Source organism: Mirounga angustirostris, unplaced genomic scaffold, assembly GCF_029215605.1.
Source record: "Mirounga angustirostris isolate CCGP_5_RB_7025 unplaced genomic scaffold, mMirAng1.0.hap1 SCAF_5, whole genome shotgun sequence".
Lineage (NCBI taxonomy): Eukaryota > Metazoa > Chordata > Mammalia > Carnivora > Phocidae > Mirounga > Mirounga angustirostris.
Genome location: NW_026991713.1, coordinates 178,969,432 through 178,991,212, shown reverse-complemented (window position 1 = coordinate 178,991,212; position 21,781 = coordinate 178,969,432). Strand labels below are relative to the sequence as shown.

Below are 21,781 nucleotides of genomic sequence, written 5' to 3'. Positions count from 1 at the left end.
CCCCAACCTCCCGTGCGGGGGGCGGGGGGCACAGACCACCACCCCAGGCATCCCCGAGCTCCTAGGCCCCCGGTCAGCGGGCCCCCCTCAGGCCCCGAGCTATGAGCACAGAGGCCGAAGTCCCTCCTGCACGAGCAATGTGGGCCCCTTCCCATGCAGGCAGCCCCCGTCCCCGTGCCCCAGCCTGGCCTGCAGGAGCCTCAGCCCTGAGTGCCCGGGTGTGTTGCACGCTGCTCGTCCCGAGGGCACCAAACCAAGGAGGGTGGGACTGTGGAACCGCTGGCCTCTCCCTTGGGGCCTGGGGTTTCGGGAGACCCCCACCCCCATGACAGGCCCACCCAGTCCTTGCCGCCAGCACTTATGTGGGGGCGCTCGGAGCCGCCTCCCTGGCCGGCCTCAGAGGCAGCAGATCGGTCCATTTGGCAGGCGGGCGACCCAAGTCTGGAGTCGGGAGGTGCCTTCACCTCTCTGCTCCACCTGAGCACCTCCTCTCTTTCATCTGCTAGTGATGGTGGCCGCTGGGCCGCCACCCACTGTCCCCTGGTGTCCAGGGGCTGCCCTGGGGCCAAACGGAGGGTCGGCAGAGCGAGCCTGTCAGCTCAGACACACACAGCGAGCCGGGCAGGGTGGCCAAGGAGCAAAATTTATTTCAGGGGGAGCAGGGACGTTGGCTGGCAGCCCCCGACACGGCTGGGTTTGAGCGGTGCGTGGGTGGGGGCCCACGCCGGGGCGGGGACTGGAAGCGGGCTGGGACGGCTCGGCCCCCAGGCCTCGGGTCAGAGCAGCGGCACCGCACATCCTGGGGAAGGAGGAGGGCGGGGCCCCTGCCCTGCAGAGCGGGCGGCCCCCGGGCAGCTGGCAGGGGTCCTGGGCAGAGGGGGCAGCATGCGGCCCGGGCCGGGCTGGGTGCATGGGGGCGGCTGCCCACGTGCACCGTGGAGCTGAGGTGCGGCCGCCGCCGGGGCGCACGGCTGCAGGCTAGGCCACGGTCTGGCGGCTGAAGAGGTCGAGGGTGAGGGCGCTGAGGAAGGCCGGGATGCTGTCCTGGCGCAGCAGGTGCAGCTCGATGAGCTCCCGCACCGAGTGTGAGAACGCCGTCTCCAGCAGCTGCATCTTGGCGCCCGAGGGTCCCGTGGCCTGCGAGGTGGGCGGGAGACAGGGAGGACAGCGGTCAGCGTGGTGGTGGCCTGGGGGTGCCCCATCCCCTCCCCCAGGGGGAGCCGCGGAGACCCTGTCCCACGAGCGCTGGGCCAAGTTGCCCCTGGAGGGTCGGTGCGGGTGGGGGCCAGACAGGCATGGCGCTGCCCCCATGCCCAGCAAGGCCGGGCGTCTCCCCTTCCCAGCGGGCGCGGGTCTCACCCACGTTTCTGGAATCTAAAACACAGCTCCTCCCGGTTGGCCCATCCAGCCTTCCCCATCCTCAGACCCCAGCCGCCACGAGGACGGTGGCCTGCCCGCTCCCCAACAGTGCTGGAAGGCTGCGAGGCGCTCTGGGGTGGGGGTCCAACACCCCCCCCCCCCCCAGGAGGTATCTCCCATCCAGGCGGGGCACGGGGCTGCTACTCAAGTTCACATCCATTTCTTCCCTATCACACCCCATTGGCCACGGAAAGGAGGAGGTTCCCACTGGCAGCACTGCTGGGCTTAACCCCGCTCAGTAGGCCTTGCTGAAAATGCCCCTCTGGGCCTCAGTTTCCCTGTCTGTGCAGTGAGGGAGCAGGAATCTGGAGTTCTGCTGGCCTGCAGGAAATGGCTGTGGGGTGCCGGGGGGCTGGGCAGTCCTGGAGAGCACAAAGGGGGGGTGTGGTCCCGGCTTCAGGGCCTGTGGAGGCCGTGGAGGAAGACGAGTCTATCCCATGGAGACGGAGATAAACCTCCAAATGCCTCAGCTCCAAGCACTGTGTGGGACCGAGGGCAGGGCTCCCCAAAACCAGGTGGCTGTCCCCTCATGTGCAAATGGGGAGACCAAGGCCCCGGGAGCTGGGGCCCGCCCTGGGTCGCAAGGCAGGTCTGGGCAGAGCCGGGCCTGGGCCACAGGGCCAGGTGCTCCTGGGGAGGGGGTGGAGGACAGCTAGGGGTTCTGAGCTGGGGGCGTGAACGAGGCCCGAGGCTGCCTGAGCACTTAGGCACGGGGCTCACAGTGCCCGGGAGACTCCCAGAAGCAGGGGGAGGCTGCCTGAGCCCGGACCGCACCCTGCCTGCCCTGACGTGGGCTGAACCTGCCAGTGGGCTGAGCCAGGTAAGTAGGAACGCCTGGGGCCCATGCTGGCCCCTGGGAACGTCTCCAGCAGGGGTGGGGGAGCGTTCAGGGCTCTTGCCTGCCGGGTGAGCTGGGGGCACGGGCCAGGGAAGACGGGGGTGTTTGTGAGACAGAAGCCTGTGGCCCTTGAACCCCATTCAGCGAGGTGGGCGGCACTGGCGGGGCGGCTTAAGGGGTGTCAGGAGCTGAGTGGGGTCACTGAGGGTCAGCACCCCCAAAAAACAACTTCCCTCCCACTCTGCACATGCAACCTGCTCAGCCCAGGGGCGGGCTGGGGACCACGCTGCCCCTCAGTCTGGAGAGTCCCCACTCCTGGTGACGGAGGACCCCCCTTCCTGGACAGCTCTCACCAGAAAAGGCTTCTCCGCAGGGACCCAACCCGCCCGCTCCCTGGTGCCGCCTCGGGGGCCCGGATGTACCAAGACCCTTGGACGGCGCGCAGAGAGCCGACGACTGCCGGCTGCTGTCCGGGGCTGGCCATGGCCTGCGGCTGCCGCCTGCAGGACACTCACTCTCAGCCCACGCGGCTCATGGGGTCTGCGTCCACGGCCTCTGCACGACGAACGCCCCAATTACAACGGAGGCAAATGATCCTAACGAGTGTTTGTGCAGAGAACGCGCGCAGGTGTCCGACGAGCACGTGAAACCCTGCGCGGCATCACCAGCGTGCAGGGAAGGGCAAGTCGAAACCACGGCCACGAGCACGGCCACGGCCACGGTCCACGGTGGGCAGCAGTGCTGGCGAGGATGCGGAGCAGCAGGGCCTGCGCACGGCTGCTGGAATGGAAGTGGCGCCCCCACCGGTGAGAACGTTCTGACGGCTCCTCGAGGGTACGCATACGACCTGGCAGGTGCAGCCCTGGGTGCACAGTGAGGACTGGGGCCTCGGTCCACACAGACGCCTGGCCACAAGCACTCCCATTTCTACGAGCCAAGAAGTGGGAACAATGACCGCGGAGGAGAGGTGAATGAAATGTGGGGTGCCCCCAACGGGATAGGACTCGGCCACCAAAAGAGTGAGGCTCTGACCCCCGTTGCCACAGATGCGCCTCGAACACGTGCTAAGCACAGACCACCGCGCTCACATGCGGTCACTGATCCAGAGCAAGCAGAACAGCAAGGGCGCGGAGAAGTCCCAGCATTAGCTCAGGACGCAGCAGATACACGGGCGGGCGCCACCCTCCCCCAGCAGCTGCAGCGGGCTGCCCGCTCACCCCTGCACACCACGGGCCTCAGACCCGGCCCAGCCTGGCAGGTGTGGGCCCCCGTGTTCCAGGCCCGGAGCTGCCCCCGAGGGGCAGGCGGACACCCTCTGCGACCCCAGAGCTGGAGCCGGCTCTGCCTGGCATCCCCTCCGACGGCGCGCCCCGTGAGCCCCGAGGAGCTGTTAGAGCTCGCGGTGCCGGCGCTGCCCACCTCCCCGTCTGGTTCGCAGCCCAGACGCTCCCCTGCCGCCTCCCTAGGGTGCCCACCCCTCCCCGAGCAGCCGACCCTGTTCCCTCGTCCGCTCCTACATTTAGCCTTTTCATAGTTCAACACAAACCATTTTTAAACAAAAGTAAGAGAAACCACTTGACCTTTTACCAAGAAAATCCTTTCATTTCTGCCTTCTGCTCAATTCTGAATTTCTTCCCCTAAATGTCAGGAGGGCTGATTCTCTGCAGCTGTCGGGGCGAGAAGCCAACACAGGGCAAGGGGGTGGTGAGAGAGGCCATGCATGCTCCTGGCTCGGCGGCTGAGGGACAGCCGTCCCCTAAACCGGGGACCCCTGCCCACTGCACTGGGGCCCTGGCCAGGACCGCTGCCCACCTGGGATGGGAGGTGGTCTTCCGGCAGCTCGGGCCTAAGAACGGCGTTCTCCGTGTGCCTCCCCAGATCCCCGTGGGCTGCGGGGCCCTGACTGTGCTTTGTTTACATGCATCACACGTCCCTCGTGGCTGCAGCCCCGAAGCCCTGTCTCGAGGAACAGCACAACTGAAGACGAGCCAGCGCGAGGCCCATCCCGGACGCGCCAGGACGCCACGGACATGGCGACACCGGGCCGGGGGCAGGCTGGAAGGAGGCGTGACCAGGGCCACGTTCTCATCTCAACCCACATCAAGGCAAAGCCGACGGCTTGCGACCGGCCAGCCGCCACTGGTCACGCCTGCCGGTTCCGTCGTCGGAGGGGCCGGGGCCTCGCCCGAGGCGGTGCTGACGTCATGCGGCTGCCAGAACGTGCCCCCGAATTACGCAGTGCTGATCAATCTCTGCTAGGCTCTGCCGTGTTCAAATACCACCCGGTCCCCAGGTACCTTGTAAATCACTCTAATTAGGGGCTGTTCACTTAAAATTAGAGAGCAATTTTTTAAGAAGCAAATTGCCCAGTAAGACGTGTTGGCTGTGGCTGGAAATACTTACGGGCTGACGGCTGGTCTTTGCCTCCTCTGCCCTAGCGTCTGGGAGCGACAGGCTGCAGTGTGGCCGGTGGGCGCCACAATGTGGCCTGCGCTGCCCACCGGCTGGCCGTCAGGCGCTCCGGCGGCCCAGACCTCAGCCAGGCCTCGCCTCGGGGCCTCCTTCTCCCTCCGACGGCAGAGCCGGGCCTCCCTGAAGGGTTCGGCCCAGACCTCAGTGAGCAGGTCTGCCTGCCGCGGCGTGCATCATGGAGAGGGGCCAGGGCAGGGGGGCTCTGCCGCTGCGGGTCGGCGTAAGAGAAGTGTGCGTGCTTACACGACGCCTGGCTCCATATCTGGCCGCCCCTCAAGCCTGCGGCGTCCCAGCTGGCAGGTGCTTTGTGACACTCCTCTCGTGAGATGCCCTGAGTAGGGAACTGCCCCCCGAAAGCAGAGATAAGAGCTCCCCGTTGGCGGTCCCCTCCCGAGCCCCCCACCTGCAGGGGGTGGTGAGGCTTGCATAAGCATGAGGGGATGCCCACCAAGTGCAAGATCACCTTTTGCGAGGGCACTGAAGACAATCCGTAAGTGAAGAAACAGGAGGAATCCAGAGATTAACCCACTGCAAGGTGTGGGTCCTCAAGTCCTGATCTCAACAGACGAGATGTGCACAATGCAAGAGAATTCTAAAACAGGGGGTGGAAATGCTACTCTCTCAGGACACGGGGAGCTGAGTATCGTTTCTGCAAGATGGTAGCATCGCACCTCATCATGACAAGGGTCCATCACCTCCCGGAGGGAAACACAAGACGGCCCGGAGTGTCTCGGGTTTGAAAACAGATGGCGGCACACATCACAGTGACTCAGGAACCTCAGAGAGACACGAGAGGTCATGCAGCACACTTCCATGACCTGTGGGTCGAGTGAGATGAAACGCACTTGCGGGGTGCACCGGGCAGAGCCACGGGGGACAGGGAGCGCTGGGTGCCCTGCTAGAGAGGAGGGGTGGCCCTGCCAAGCGTTGAGGCTCTACCTCGAGAGACCAGAGAAACAAGGGAAGGGTCCAGATCAAGGGGGAATAAACAGAACTGAAAACAGGAGAGAGAGCTACTGAAATGAGAGGCTGGTCCTTTGAAAAGCAGCAAAAAACAAAAAACAAAACAAAAAAACCCAAAAAACTGAGAGAGAGAGGAAAATACAGAAGTTGCCAATATCAGAAATGAGATCCTGGAGCTGTTACAAAAATGATAAGAAAACACTACAAAAAAACGTTTATGCCCATATATCTGACAGCTGGGCACGGAGCAATCCCTTGAAAACCATGGAGCAGCAAAGCTCAGTCAAGATGAAGTAGATAACCTGAGTAGTCCTATAGCCATTAGGGAAACCAAATTCGTAATTAAGAAGCTCCTCAAAACAAATCTCCAGCCCCAGATGGTTTCACTGGAGAATGTTATCAGATATTCAAACGAGAATTAACACCCATTTTACACAATCCCTTCCAGAAAACAGAGCAGAGGGAACACTTCCCTGTGCAGAAGCATTTTCCCCAATACAACACGCACGGCAGAGACACAAAGTCCAGAACGTGCAAAAACCCTCAACAGATTTCAGCCAATCTAATCTGGCAACGTATAAAACAGATTACTACACCCAGACCAAGGGCACCTCATTTCTGCGTGAGGCTGGTGTGACGCTGGAGAACCAGCCAGGGTGAGCCGCCGGGACAACAGGCCGGGGAGGGGCCCCAGGAAAGCCCCTCCCGACGAAAACCCTCAGCAGGCTGGGAGCGGCGCATGTAGCCAGCTCGCGGGGCCGACAGCGAGGTCCTGGTTCTGGGGGTGGCACAGGCCCATCAGGGACATCGAAAGACAGCCGCACAAACAACCCCAATCCACCCTTTCAAGCCAAGCGCAGGATCCGTCCCACGGAGGGAGGAGGCTGGCCTCTTCACAGACGGTTCTGGAGCAGCTAGACATTCCTAGTTAAGCTGACAAAAAAGAATTCTGACTTAAACCTCACACCTCGTGCAAAATATAACTCAAAATCTATCACGGACTTAAACATAAGACATTAAAAAAAAAACAACAACCCTTAAAACCCAGAGAAGAACCATTTCAGGATGAAACCAGGCAAAGGATTCTCAGACTTGACCCCAAAAGCACAACCCATAGAACAGAACAGGGGCGGACAAGCGGGACGGGCCCCAGGCACACGGCCACTGCTAGCTCCCGACAGGCCCGAGAGCAGGGGGGACAGGCCCGCCTGGGAGGAGGTACTGCGGGCTGCACGAGTGGCCCAGGGCTGGCACTCCCGTGCCCTGGCCCTTCCTGCAAGGCCAGGCGCAGCGCGGGGCGTCCCTGTGGGCTGAGCCGGGCCCTCCTGCACAGCACCGGCCACGGCTGCAACAGCCCGTTTATCTCTGTGACTCTGATGCTGTCTCTGCTTCACTCCCAGGATGTGCGGGCACGAGGCGGCCGCGGTCAGCACAGGGCGGTGGCGAGGCACGGACAGCCGCCCCACGCGCGCTCAGATGCCCGGGGGCCAGCTCTCTGCTCCCCCACCGGCTCCAACTGGAAGCTCGTGACTGCAAGGCCCGGGGGAGGCAGGCTCATCGGTGGCTGTGGCCAGCGGCACGAAGACTCACGTTCAGATCCGTGGGCAGCAGGCACCTCACTGGACACAGCTCCAGGCGGCCCTGCTTGCCATGAAACCTGGCCGTTCCCGTGTCGGCCGTGTCCTCGGCGCTGCCCCCGGGCCGTCCTGTAGGAGGGAGGGTGGGGAGGCACGGGAGCCTGGGGACGCTGTGTGCTGTCCACTTCAGCGGGGGCGGGGGGGCTGTGCGGGGACAACGCAGGGCGGGCACCATGGGCCAGCGTGCACCGAGAGTGCTCAGTGCTCCTGCCCGCACCCCTCCCCGCCACCACTCACGTGCACCCCGGGCCTTGGTGGGTAAACAGAGTCCCCACACTCAGACGCTACCTGCCCAACGCCTCTCTGCTGACCCCTCCACCTGGCAGCCTCCTCTGGGTGCCGGCCCAGGGGCAGAGGTCCAACATCCGGGCCCTGCAGTTGGTCAGACCTGGCTTCACACCTGGAAGCCGTGCGACCCTGGGCGCTCTGGCAAACCTCGGGTCCTGTGTGCACGCCGGGCGTGGCTGAGGAGACAAAGAGCTCGGGTGTGTGAGAGCTCCTGGCTCGAGGGGATGCACCCAGCGGAGACCCGCTGGGGCCCAGTCCACGGGGACGGGTCTTCCACCGTGAGAGGATGGGCCTCCCCCGCCGGGGACCAGGCCCGTGCACCTCGGCTGCACGCACACACCTGCTCTCAGAGCCGCTGGAGGAGAGTCTCTGCGCTGAGCAGGCTGTGAGGATATCAAAGCGCTCCCCGCTTCACAGAGAATCTGGGTTTCTCCAGCTGAGACTCTGACGCATCCTTAGAGCGGTCACGCGCTCACAGGTGATCTGGGGAGAGCGGCCTCACCACGTCGTCAGGAAACCACCTTGAACTTCCGTGCTGAGAAAGCCCCGCGAGCGTGCACTGCGGTGGATCACGCTCACCCTTGTTCACACTCACACCCAGGGAAAGGGCACATAAACAGTGAAACGTAACCGTGGTTAGCTCAGACAGTGCAGATGAAACGCGGCCCCTCAGGGTTTTCTGCACTTCCCAGGTTTTTCTGTGACTGCGCATTCTATCTGTAATCAGAAAAAGTCCTGTCAAATGACATCTACGGGAGCTGAGGAGTTCTGAGAACAGGTGGATAAGCACACACCGTCCCTGCCACAGACACGTGCATGTGTGTGGGCTCACCGGCCGGCGAGCGTGCGAGGGGCCTGTGCGAGACCCAGCTGTGGTGGGGACACCCGCCACGGCACCTGTCGCCGCCTGCTGGTCTGGAGGGGCACCTGGCTGCCCTCCCTCCAAGCACCCCGCCCGTGGGCACGCGCGGAGGCCAGATGCTCCCCGCCCCGAGGTGCCCTGGGCCTCGAGGCCGGGGGCCGTGGTGCCAGTCGCCGCACGGCCTGGCCCACCTGTGCTCTGCGTGGGGAGGCGGGATGCCTCGTCCATGCTGGCCACTAGGACGGTTTTCCGCCTACACACAGCTGCTCCTACTGCCTAGAAGACCGTCCCAGCCCCAGACCCGGACGCCCAGCCCCGCCGTGGGCGTGGTCTCCCTCCCTGTCCACTGCGACTGCCCCCACACCCTCGAGGCCAGGCTGGCTGTGGAGGCCCTTCCCGCCGCTGCCGCCCAGGGCCCCCAGAACGCCCTGCAGGCCCCCGGCCCGGTGCACGGCTGTTCTCCTCGGGACCGCCTACGTGGGCAGGCCTGGGCAGATGCCGCCGCGTGAACCAACAGGCAGAGAGACACGGTGGCAAGTGGGTCAGGACAAACTGGATAGAATGCTGAGGAGGCTGTCCCGGCATGAAGTTCCAAAGAACGTGCTGGCAAAGAGCATGTCCAGCACGCAGGGAAACAGCTCGCCCAATTATCCCTGCTTAATTGTGCCGAGAAAACGTCTCAATGCTGCACGTTCTAATTATACCAGCGTTGCTGGAATTACCACCCAGCGAGGGGCGACCTCTCTCAAGTGTGATTTGCGGGGAGGGCGAGGCCAGGCGCCCCCACAGTTGCAGATCCATCTCAAGCCCACAGTTATTATTATTATTCTATTTATACAGCGCTGCGTCTTTCCTACGGCGCTCCAGTTTATGCAGCTGTTCCTGCAGCCTGCGAGGGAGGGGCAGGAGGGTGCCCACGGGCATGAGGACCCAGGGTCCCTTCCAGTAGCCTAGTCCATCATAGGTCGTGGGTACAGGGCCTGGCTCCCCCCGGCTTCTCCACTCCTGGCCCAGGCCTCCTTTCCCGCCCTGCGCACAGACAGGACCCCCGGCGGGGTGGGAATGTGCAGGGAGTCCTGGGACACAGACACGGTCACGGGAGGAAGGTGGGGAGAACTGTGGGGGCTGGGGGCTGAGTGCAAGGAGCCACGGGAGAGCTCTGAAGGCCCGGTGTTCTGGAGAGCCTGGGTCAGATGAGCTGGACCACGTGTCCCCCAGCGGCCCTCAAGTGCAATGACGCAGACCACACAAGAACCCGTAGGAAGCCCCTCATCTCTCCCATCCAGACAAGCTGGGCCATGCGGAGCGATTGTGTGTGGAGCTCACGGGGCAACCCAATTGTCTGCAGACTGACTGGCTGCAGGAACGGCAGTGACCCAGCTGGACACCGGAGCTCCAGTTGTGGTCGTCCCTCCCACTCGCTGTGTGCCCACGGCACCTCACCTCACCTCTCTGAGCTGACTCCCCTCAGTGTAACAGGGCACGTGTGTCTGTGCTCCCACCTTGGACGTTAACTCACTCACGTTACGACAGACTGATGAAGCAAGCTGCCACGTCGTGAGCTGTCCACGTGACGGGGAACGGAAGGGGGCCTCTGGCCAAGGGCCCGCGAGGAACTGAGCCTCACCCACACCCACGTGAGCGAGCTTGGGAGCCAGTCCCTCCCCAGGAGACTCAAGGTGGCTGCAGTGTGGACCTTCGAGAGCCACCCGCCACCATGCTCGTTCTGTGACAGATGGCTGACACAGGAGGACGGAAAAAATATCCTCGAAAAAGAACGGCCCCAGACACCTGAAACGTGACGAAAACCATAACATGGCAGATCCGAGAAGCCCCATGAACCCCAAGCACAGAAGGGAAGTGAAGGAAATGACACCAAAGCGCATCATAACTGATAAACCAACATCCTGAAAACAGTCAGAGGAAACCGGACACACGACCACAGAGGCACAAGGACGGGGGTGCCACGGACGCATCGCGCGGGGAGCAACACCTGAGGAGTGCAGGAAGAACAACAAACCCGAAACCCGGGAACCCGGAATTCCACCCGAATGTCGTTCAGAACGTGAGAACGGCCTCACGATGAGGAAGCTGAAAATACGGTTCATGCGGAAAGGAGACATTGGGCCTCGTCCCTTCAGCGAATGACAGGTGACAACATCCGCGCTTCACTTAAATCTCTCCGAAGGACGACCGAGCGCTCACGCGGCCATCGTCAGTGCCGAGGCTCACTGGACGCGCGCCGAGTGTGTTTCAGGGGGCGGACGCGGCAGGGGGGCGGGAGCCGGGTTGGCGGGCTGCACGCAGGCAGGGTGGGCTCGATGGGGTTCTCACGCGCCACATCACGTGAAGGCTGAGATAAGACGCACATGGCAATCCTGTAGCAACCCGCACAATAACACGAAGAATTACAGATAGAAAGTCAGAGAAAGAGATACAAGAACTTGTACAAAACGTTCAGCTAATCCAGAGGAAGGCAGAGAAGAGGTTCAAAGGTCAAGACACAAAGAGAAGAGCGAGCTGACGCGCTCGAACCTAGAAGGAGCAGGAATCGGTGTAGACGTGAATGGCCTAAAGAGCCTGGCAGAAAGGCAGGGACTGCAGACTGGACAGAGAAGCAAGGTTCGGCCACACGTGGCTCGTAGGAAACACACTGCAAACATGAGGGCATGAGGAGCTCAGAAGTAAAAGGATGAAGAAGATCTGCCGTACGCACGTTAGCCAGAATCCGGAGTGGCTGCGTGGACGTCAGACAGGGTAGATTTCAGAGCAAAGAGTATCACCGGGGATAAAGGTCGTTTCGAAATGATGAAGGGACTAATTTATACATGGAGTAAGAAATGACAGAAATACAAAAAGGAACAGACAAATCCAGAATTACAGTCCGAGATGTCAACACCTGTCACTCTTTGATTGATAGAAAACATAGAAAACTGGCAAGATTTTGATAGATGGAAGATAAGAGATTTGACAACATTATCAAAGAACTCGACGTAACTGATGTTTATAGCACACCCTCTGGCAGAATACACATTATTTTCAAGTACGTTTACCCAGACAGACAACATTCTGGACCTTAAAACAAATTTCAGTGACTTTAAAGGGATTCACGTCATGCAAAGTATGTTCTCTGACCACAATGAAATTAAGTCAGAAACTAGTAACAGAAAGGTATCTGGAAATTTTCACAATATTTGGGAACTTAGTAACCTACTTTTAAGAAACCTCTGGGTCAAAGAAGGAAACAAAAGGGAAACCACTAAGTAATTTGAACTGAATGAAGATAAGAACAAAATACCAGAATTTGTGGAATCACCAAAGAAGAACTTGGGGGAAAATTTTAGCACTAAATGTCTACATGAGAAAAGAAGCAAGCACTCAATCAATGGCTTTAGCTTCCACCTTAAGAAACTAAAATAAAAAGGGCAAATTAGACCCAACATGAGAAGACAGGAAACAAAGATCAAAGCAGAAATCAATGAAATAGCAGAAAAACAACAGAAAAAAATACAACCCAAAGTGGTCTGAGAAGATTAACTAACGAAGCTGACACACTCTGGCCACGCTAATTAGGGATAAAAGGGAGAAGACACTTGACGGCGTCACGGAACACAGGAGTGACGGCACCGGGTCCCACAGATGTCGGAAAGACAACAGGGAACATGACGAGCAACCGCGTGCTGGTAAGTCTGACGACTTAGCCGACATGGACCAATTCTCTGCAAGACACAAACTAACGAAGCTCACCACAAAGGAGATGGATAGCCTGAACTCTCCTGAATCCGCTACGGAAAACCTCTTGAAAAACTCTCCAAGGCTGGGTGGCGTCCCCGCTGAAACAAACAGTAAGCACTGTGTGTCCGGTAACAGACACAGAGGATGACACATGACCAAGTGGGGTCTGTCCCAGAAAGGCAAGGCTGGTTTTCCATTAGAAAATCAACCACAGTAATTCCATGTGTTAACAAAGTGAAGAAGAAAAGCCAAACGATGATCTCAACAGATGAAGAAAAAGCAGGGATCCAAGCCTCCATGCATTCCTCCAAACAACTCCCAGCACACCAGGATTGGAAGGGAACTTCCTCAGCGTGACACATGGTGCCGGGGGTGGTAACCCACGGCTCACACCAGACTCAACGGCCTGAGATCCAACGCTCGCCGTCCGGTTGCAAACAAGGATGCTCACGCTCACCACTCTTGCTCAGCATCATTCTGGAGGTTTTAGCCAGGAAATAAGGTGCGAAGAAGAAACAAAAGCATCCAGTTTGGACAGGTAGAAGTGCAACTGTCTTTACTCACAGACAACATCATGGTCTGTGTAGGAAATCCAATCAAATATATTAAAAAGCTACTAGAATCAATACATGACGTTAGTAAGCTTGCAAAACAAGAGATCGCAAAAAATGAACCGCTTCGACGTACTAGCGACAAACCTTTTACAACAGCATCAAAACGTGAAACACTTAGGGATAAATACAACGGGATTTATAAACTAAAAGAGTGCAGAATTGTTCTCTGGACCCCGTGTCGTTACGATGGACCTAGGAGCTCAGTGCAACCCTAACCGAAACCGTAGCAGACTTGTACCGTACACGTCAACCAGAGGAGCCTACAACGAGTATGGAAGTGCAAACAGCAAGCAAATCTAAAGCACAAAGCTGGAGGGGGGACACCACCTGCCTGAACAGAGTAGTGGATGGAGGGTGGTCCCGGCACACAGACGCCTGCCCAGCCCTCCCAGCACAGCCAGTGCACACGGTCCTGCTGTGGGAGGCACTGTCCCTCCTCCCAGCAGGACGACCGTGCGCCCGCCCGAGGGTCTGGCCCTCCGCCGGGACTTCCCGGCCCCTCTGCACGCCTGTGACGTTTGGGAGAAACCGACGGGGTCTTGGCGCCGGGTGGTGCAGCGTCTGCTTCTGTCAGCAGCAGGGCCGTCGTCCATCTACGGTGAGCCAGCAGCCGAGGGCCCTGGGGCGCTAAGGGCCCTGTGCTGTCGACAGAGCAGCCTGCGTGGGTGCGGGGACTTCTCCCCTGCTGGGCCCGGGCTGCCTCTCTCCGCCACCACCGCTGGGCACGGACTGCAGGTCCCGCGTCGGCCGCACGAGCACTAGCTGGGGGAGCCTGGCGCGTCTGCCGGCCGGTCTGGACCGTGGACATTAACAGGGGCCTGAGCTGCAGCCTCTCACCTGCACCGGCCGGGCCGGGCTGCTCCCGGAAGCCCACGCTTCGCAGGCGGCCAGCTAGCTGACTGGTGGCCCGGGCGCCCGCGGGCACCAGCACAGTCATGACGCTGCGCACCGGGCACGGCCCGTGGCTGCTGTGGACTTCCAGAAAGTTCCACCTCCACGGTCACGCTGAGGCTCACCCGCCGGCGTGTGGCAGATGCAGGCCCCGCTGGGGGAGCCACGGACGAAGCGGTGCACAGCCTGGCAGCCGCGGGAACAGGAACCTGCCGTTCGTGCCGCCCTGCGGTCCTCGCGTGGCCCGCCCGGCCCTTGCCCTCCTGAGGCCGTGAGAGCTGGAGATCAGAGCAGTCTCCACCCTGGTGACCGGAGTCCATTCTGCTCCGGAGCTTCCAGGCCAACTGCTTTCTGTCTGGGTTGGGAGAAGCCAATACGATGGCTCAGTCCCGGGCAGGCCTCGCACCATCCCCGGCCCCTGGTTCCCAGCTCCCCGCGCCCGGCGAGGCGCTCCTCCTCCGAGGGGGTCCAGAGCAGAGAGGCTGGCAGGAGGCTCGGAGGGGCTGGGCGACCCGAAGCCGGGGCACATGCCCTCAGGGTGTGACGTGGGCCTCCCTCCCCCTGGAACGAGGGACCGCTTCCTGTGTGTGGGGTTCTGCTGGGGGAGGAGACCCCATCTCCCAGGCCCACGCCTGCCCCCGAGTCGAGGCTGGATCCTGTCCCCGTGCCTACCACCCCGCTCACCCCTTTGGCATTGCTACCATCTGCAAATTGCCTTATTTTTCATCCTTGGCAAGGCTGAAAATCTGATCATGAAAGGAGATTTTCTTTTTTCTTTTTTCATTAGTACTTGGTAATATCACCAAGCTGTGAGTTTACGGCTTTGTAGATCTTGTGTTTCTGACACTAATTACTCACAAAGGCTTTTTAAGCCACATTTCAACTCTGCAACTGCCATGCCGGTAATTAAGCAAGAGAGAAAGAGGCAACAGATTTCCACACATCACACTCGGCCCTTCCGACCTGTGCTCTGGCTTCCATGTGGCCGCAGTGCCTGCGGCCCCGGCGAAAACCCGGCCCTTCCCCAGATGATCTGTCTCCAGGCCTCCTGCTCTCTGCAATCCCCGCAAGGCGCTCAGGCTCCGATCCACACTTGGGGGCCACGTTTCAGACTCCCGGCGGTGGGAAAGGACCCGGAAGCGCATGAGTCCTGGGACCCCACATGGGAGGGGTGTTCCATAGCCGATGGTCTCCCAGAGCCTCCTGGGATGGCTTGGCCCGGCCGAGGACACACTGCCCACCTCCTCGGTTTTCCTTGTCCACGGCCCTGTGGCCCCTCACTCTTTAGACACTTGCCGAGCACCTACTGCGTGCCCCCTCCTCCCTCCTGCCAAGGGGAGGTGAGCATTGGGCTGTTGGGGTATTGGGAGGCCGCGTGCACCTCCGCCCTGCCTGTGGCTCAGTAGAAAGCCCACCTGGGACCCTCAGCCGAGGTGAGGTCCCCAGCAAGCCCGCCAGCACGTCTGTGGTGGGGGCTCAAGACTACACGGTCCTCCTGCTCTGGGAGCGCCTGCTGAGCCCCCTGGGGCGCCTCCCTCCTCCCTCTTCCCTGGAGAACCCACAGCTTCTATGATGACGATCAATCAACCGAACGGAGCAGCGACCTTCCCCTTGCTCCCTGCATGGCCGGGCTGCACCCGGGAAAGGCTCCCAGGCGGGCCGGGTGGGCGCCGTCTCTGGCGTGCTCGCTGAGGGCCGCGGCTCGGGGACTGGACAGACTTTACGGGCCTGCCCGGCTGATTGTGTTGGGCCTTCCTTAAATACCACTGGTTAGTCACACTTCAGTGTTCTTTATTGCAATCCTATTTTAAGATACAATTAAAACATCTCATCGCCAGAGTGCATGGTTCCTTCTGAGTTTTTCCCCTCCTATGAAGGAGTCAAAAACAAAGATGGGGTGGCGATTCAGGCACCATTCTCATTCCCAAAGTGGCAGGTCTGGTGGGGCCTGGCCCCCGAGGAGACCCACCCGGCTGGTGCACCCTGCGAGCTGTGAGGCTGCCTGCCCCAGACCAGGACAGGGCCGCGCGTCAGGACTGAGAACCTCCCCCCACCCTGCCTGCTAAGGCCGCTGCCGTCCCGCCGCCGCGTGGAGGGACGCTCCGGAGTCCGGTTTCTGCAAACACACCTACCCGACGGGACAGAGGCTCTGAGGTATCAGCGAGCGGAAGCAACCACTGAACATTCACGCAAGTCAGCGCAACTCCACTACGGTGAAAAGGAGCTAAAGAAAGCGCCAGCGGTTCTGGACGCACCTGGGCTGTCAGGGGCTGCGCCACGGGCCCGGCTCTCACGGACTCTGGGAGGCAGTGGTGCGCATGCTTCTGCAGGCCCCTCCGTGACCTGCGGCAGGACCTCGTGACAGGGCGGGCCTGGGCCTGAGAGCAGCCGCTGGCTGGAGGGACGGTGGGAGGAATCCAGCGGGGGACCGTGGGTGCCCAATGGGCAGAGCCTGCCGCGGCCGTGCGGGGGCAGGTGGGGCATACAGTGGGGGCCGACACCTCCCCCAGCATTTCTCTTTGCCCTGAGGCAGAGGGAGGGGTTGGGGTGACACGGGAGCCCAGGGCTGCCCCCAGGATGACCTGACCTGCCTCAGCTCATGCTGGGCACTGTGCAGAGGGTCCCCGTGACTGACTCCATCTTCCTTTTGGGGCTTCTGGGCGGGGGGGGGCATGCACCAGAGGTGAGGGGCTCTGAGCTCGGCTAGAACAGCCCGCCTCCCTGGGCTGTGGCGTCTCCACCACGAACAGGGGCAGGACAACCACCCTGCATGCTGCTGTCCAGACGCATGGCCAGTGAGCTGTGAGTGGGCAGAGAGCCAACGGTCACTGTCACCTCCATCGGGAGTCTGTGTGGCCGGACAGGGGAGGGGACCACGGTGACGCTTAGGGCCGGCCTCGCTCGTGCTGGGCGTGGGCACCACGCAGGGCTGCAGGGGCTGGGGAGGGCTCGGACAGGGGTCCCCTGCTTCCCACGACCCCTCCTGGCAGACTCACTGGCCGCTGGGCAGCGTGCCAGCCGGGGGTTGGGAGGCCCACTACTTATTCCCAGCCCGTGGGAGGCAGGGACTCGCGTTCCAGCACAGCTGTGCCCAGAATACCGATGCAGGGGAGACTGCAGCTCTGACCTCGGCCAATTAGGCAGCCCTCCTGGCTCCTTCACTGCCCACGGCTAAGAAGTCAGCAACCCAAGAACAACGGAAAGGAACCCAACCCACTGGCCCGTCTTGCTCTCTGGTTCGCAGAAAGGAGCAGGCCGACCAGCACGCCTCGGGCCAGGTGCGCAAGGCACCGCGGGCCACCCACCCTGGCTCTGTCCATGGGGCCCGGGGAGATGGTGGCTGGTGCTAGGTGACGGCCCCTGACCACAGAACCAGCAGGCAGGGGCCTCTCCCTGCGGCCGCACTCTGGGGGTGCTTACTCCAAGCCATCGCCACCCAGAACTGCGGGAGGAGCTAAATGGCAGCTGAACCACGGGAGGGGGACGGCGGGTCTCCAGGCCGTCCTCTGCCCCTTCCCACAGGGGCTCCATCCGCCCTCCAGGGAGCACAGCCAGGGTGAGAGCGGGCTGCCGTCATGGGGCAGTGTCTCACCACCAGGGTGGAGGACACCCAGACCCAAGGGACACCCATCAAACAAGAGTCATTTGCACCCAAAGTGTCCCCAAACCAAGGGGTGATATGGGGCTCACAGATCGTCCAGCCCAAGAAGAGGAAGCAGGACAGGAAGTGTCTGCCAGGATGGTGGGGTCATTGGAACCAAGGTCTTTCCCTCCCCGCCCCTCAGACAAAGAGCCAGCTGAGAGCGAAGGGTCCTGGGCTCCCTCGCCACACGTCCGGCCCCCGGGAAGAAGATGCTGTGTGTGCACCTGCATTATTCAACACCTGAGCAGACCTGCCCCTCACTCTGCGGCCAAGACACAGCATGCACGCTGCTTCCCTGCCCCCAGACAATAAAAGCCAAAGGGAGGAAGTCCTTCATTCTTTACAAAAAAATGCTCGGACTGATGCAATTTGTGTGTGCAAAATGTGTAACGTGCATTTTCCAGCTCATCAGCACCTTAGCCTGCACGAAGCTGCTATTTGCTTTCAGACCCGTTTCACGGGGCTTGAGTTATATTATGGGATTTTCTTCATCCTGCAATAAGAGATTTCATGTCCTGCTGATAAGTCTGCATTTTCATCGACCACATTCATTGGAAAAAGAAATTTCAAAACATATTCTGCAGCCATTTGCTCCTCGGCCCCAAGAACGGAATACAAGTAATCTGCTCACATCCGGCAGGTATCTTCCTGTGATTTAACTTCGGAAATGATTTTCTAAAGGACTCGAACGTTCCTGCCTGTCCTGGGAAAGGGAAATCACTCCTCTCCTTGGAGTGTTTGAAGAGCACGTATCTGTCCCCACTGGAGTCTGTCCTCTTCCACTGAGCAAGCACCAAATTTCTCTCAGGACACATCCAAATGTGGTGGCGCAGCCCGAGCCGCGGCATCAACGGGACAACGAACCAGGGGTCGGGGATGGGGTGCCGCTCAGGCGGGCCCGGGGAGCCCCGGGCTGCAGCCGACAGAGGGTGGGACAGGCGTCCTGGTCGCTGCCCTCCAGCAGCCCCGTGCACAGAGCCGTGGCCAGGACCCCCCTCCCCAGGCCGGAAGGAGCAGCTTTACGTCACTTCCCAGGGGGAGACCTTGTCCCATGGGGTTGGACCCAGAGTGTCGTTTACAAACGTGAGGCAATGTTTTAAAATGAGGGGATCCAGCATAAAAACTGGGAGTTTCCAGCTACTCTGAACCCTGGAAACCCAGCCCACCCCACACTCCTCAGTGGCCGAGGCCGGTTACCGTTCCTGGCCATGCTTTCACGGGGGCTTCTCTCGCGGGCAGGCTGCCAGGAGGAGGGGGAAGGCAGAGGACGGGGGGGTGCGGGGGGGACTGCAAGGGATCGTGCCTGAGACCCTGGCCTGCCCTTGACCACCCTGGGACGCGGTCGGGTCAGGGAAGGAGAACGATTTCACTTAATTTGGGTCCAGCAAGGATAAGGCCAGGGCCTGCGATGACCTCACGTCCATAGCATCCCGGGTGCCATGCCCCCGCGCGGGAGCCCGAGCCGCCCACAGGGCACCGGCCTAGGCCCCCACAGGACAGCCGCTGCTCATGCGTAAGCGGTGATATAAAATAACGCTCTTTCGATCGGTTGCTTAGGAAAACACAAAGGTAACAGCCGGTCACCCACCGCCCCCTCCCTGGGAACGACACCCCAGGAACGGCACCGCCGCACTCCTCTGTCCTTCTTTTAGGCGTGCCAGCGTGTGCCCAGCATGTGTGCGTGCCGCGTACGTGTGAGCATCACAGGGGTGTCGAGGCCACGCAGTCTGGTGCTGGGTGCGGCTGACGGAGGGCTACAGTTCCAACGTCCCCACTACGGGGATCGTCTGCACCCTTCCCAATTCTCGTCGTGATGCAGGTGTACAGAGTCACCTGGAGAGCCCCGCGGGAGGTCGGGGGGCTCAGGGCTGCCGGGGGCCGGGCCTCCCGGGGTCCACACGCCTCCTCGCCCCTTGCGGCTGCACCGACGGAGCTGACGGCCACCAGGGCAGGGCTGTGAACGCCTTGCTGGGTGTGCACAACCCCGAGAAGACCGCCACCCCGGGCCTGACGCCACACAGGTATAACCTCGGAGAGAAAGCTCCTGCCCCCTGCCTGGGCCCCAGGAGGTCCCGATGGGGAAAGCGGCCCCGACTTGGGGCGACGTGGCTTTGGGGGCCTGGGTGGCGTGAGCAGCATGGGCCCATGCCACGCTGGCCGCTGGGGCCACGCTCTGGGGACGCAGAGTGTGACAGCGTATGAAACAAGGGCTCACGCGGGCCCGGTCCTTCAAGACAAGCAACAACCCTCCAGGCAGAAGCAGCCACGCTCTTATTTGGAAAACACTCGTTAATTTTCCAGCAGAGTGTGCAACCTTAAGGGGATCTAGTTTCCCGAACAACCTGGCAAGGTGCCAGTTCTCTCAGACGCCGCCTGCCTTCACCTGGATGCTGCCCACGCAGCAGCTGGGCGGATGCCTCCCTCCCAGGAGAGCCGCTCCCACGGGCTATCTGCACCCACTCCTCGGATTTCCAAGCTACTGTCCTTGCTGCTGGGGGCTGGGGGCCACCAGGGCAGGGCCCGGGCCTCAGGCCACTCAGAGGAGGTGGCTTTTGGAGCCTGTGTCCTGACTGAAAGGTGGAGGGACACGGCCTTCCACTCCCGGGTAACGGTGAGCACAGGCTAGTCCAAGGCAGATGCCCTGCGTGCGGTGGGGTCACGTGCTGTCCACCTCTGCCGGGGCTGGGGGGCTGGGCGGCACTGGAGGAGGACCGCCCCTCACAAGCTCCTGGTCAACACAGGGCACCCGGTTCTGGGACATCTACGGACCCAGGACCAGGACAGGCCCCGGCAGCTCCAGGAAACTGTCCCCGAATCCCAGGCTTCTCAGGCCGGCAGGGCCGGAGACAGGCCAGCACTGGACGGCCTCCACGGGTGCCCAATGCAGAGCAGGGGGCAGCCTGTGGGCGGGAGCGCGGGGGTGGTGCCCACCTCGCAGGTGTCAGACGTCTAGCACGTGGAAGTACCCGCTGAGTGCCACGGCCTCCCCCCACCACGGCCGCCACCACGCCAAATAACTCGGGGGAGGGGAACGTGTTCGACGTGCTCCAGGATAATATCACTAATTTTAAAGTTTGAAGGAAATGATTTCCTGGCAAGTCACAAATTGGCAAATGCAGCGAGACCAGCGAGCAGAGCCAGGCCTAGAAGCTGGGCAAGACCTGAGTGAGGAAAGGCGCCCAGATGACCCCCCCCCCCCACGCACAGACACCCCCAGGGCTCTTGGCCCGTCCGCACCCCAGGGAACAGGGAACCCGCCCATCTGACGAGGCCTGAGTGCCTCCTGGCAACAGAGAGGGACAGGTCAAGTGGGTGCAGCTGGGCTGTTTGGGGGTGCTGCAGGGGGGGTCAGGGAGGGGCACCAAGGTGCCCGAGTGGAGGGTAGGGATGGCAGATGTACTCCAGAAAACCTCCAGGCTGAGGGCGGGCACCCCCAGTCCTACAGTGAGACTTCATGTCCACTGTCACCATGTCCGCTGGCCTGGGAGGGCCCACTGGGGCCAACGGAGACCCCCGAGGGGCTGCAGCCCCGGGTGCCCCCTGCCTGGAACCTCCAGGGGGGTAGGGGCTGAGGGCCACAGCCTGGGCCCCAGGGCCCCCAGGGGCAGATGTGGGGGCAGCTCGGCGGGACGCCCCAGCCCGGCCGGGAGCCGACATTTGAGAGCGGTCTGGGTGACACTATGTGATTTAAAAGTTAATTAAACTGAGTGGTACAAAGTCTAACAGCCCCAGGTGTTTATTTCCAAAGAGCATTTGGAAGGAAAAGGGGAAATCTAATAAAAAGCTTTGTGAGGTATTGCATTAGGAAGTAATCACGTCGCTAAATCACCCGCGTCTGCAGCGGGCCTCCTGATGCCTGGGCTCCGTCCCCACCCCCGCCGTCCCCCGCGTGACCCTTCTCGGCCCAGGAAGCCAGGCCATGCGCCAGAGGGTGGTGGCCAGTAGGCCTGCCCCAGCAGCGCCCTCCAGAGGCGGCCGTGCATACACTGGTGAGTGCCTGCATTCAGCAGTCGGCGCATTCATTGGCTCACTCGCTCACTGGTTCACTCATTCACTCGTTCACCCACTCGCTCATCCGTTCATTCATTCATTTGCTCACTGGCTTACTGGTTCACTCACTCACTGGTTCATCTCCTCACTGGTCCATCCACGCACACATCTGTTCACACACTCGTTCGCTCACTTGCGCATCTGTTCGCGCATTCATTCATTCACTCACTCTCTCATCCGTTCGGGCATTCATTCGTTTGCTCACTGGTTCACTGGTTCACTCACTCACTGGTCCATCCACGCACACATCTGTTCACACACTCACTCGCTCCTTCGCGCATCCATGCCCTGAGTACTGACCAGACCACAGCGGGAGGTGGAGGGGAGCATGCAGGCCCTACTGTGGTCGTCCGGGCAGGATCTGTCAAC

At 61.1% G+C, this 21,781-nt stretch overlaps 1 protein-coding gene across 20 annotated transcripts in view; it reads right to left on the bottom strand.

Moving 5' to 3' along the window:
• Positions 1-627: 627 nt before the first annotated feature.
• The window catches only part of MAD1L1 (mitotic arrest deficient 1 like 1), a 315,585-nt gene continuing 294,431 nt past the window's right edge, over positions 628-21,781 (bottom strand). For all 20 annotated transcript variants that reach the window (XM_064593404.1, XM_064593403.1, XM_064593406.1 and 17 more), the window contains one exon: positions 628-1,137. In XM_064593404.1, coding sequence (XP_064449474.1) covers positions 979-1,137 — 159 coding nt within the window. In that variant the 3' untranslated portion in view covers positions 628-978. The remainder of the gene's footprint in view (positions 1,138-21,781) is intronic.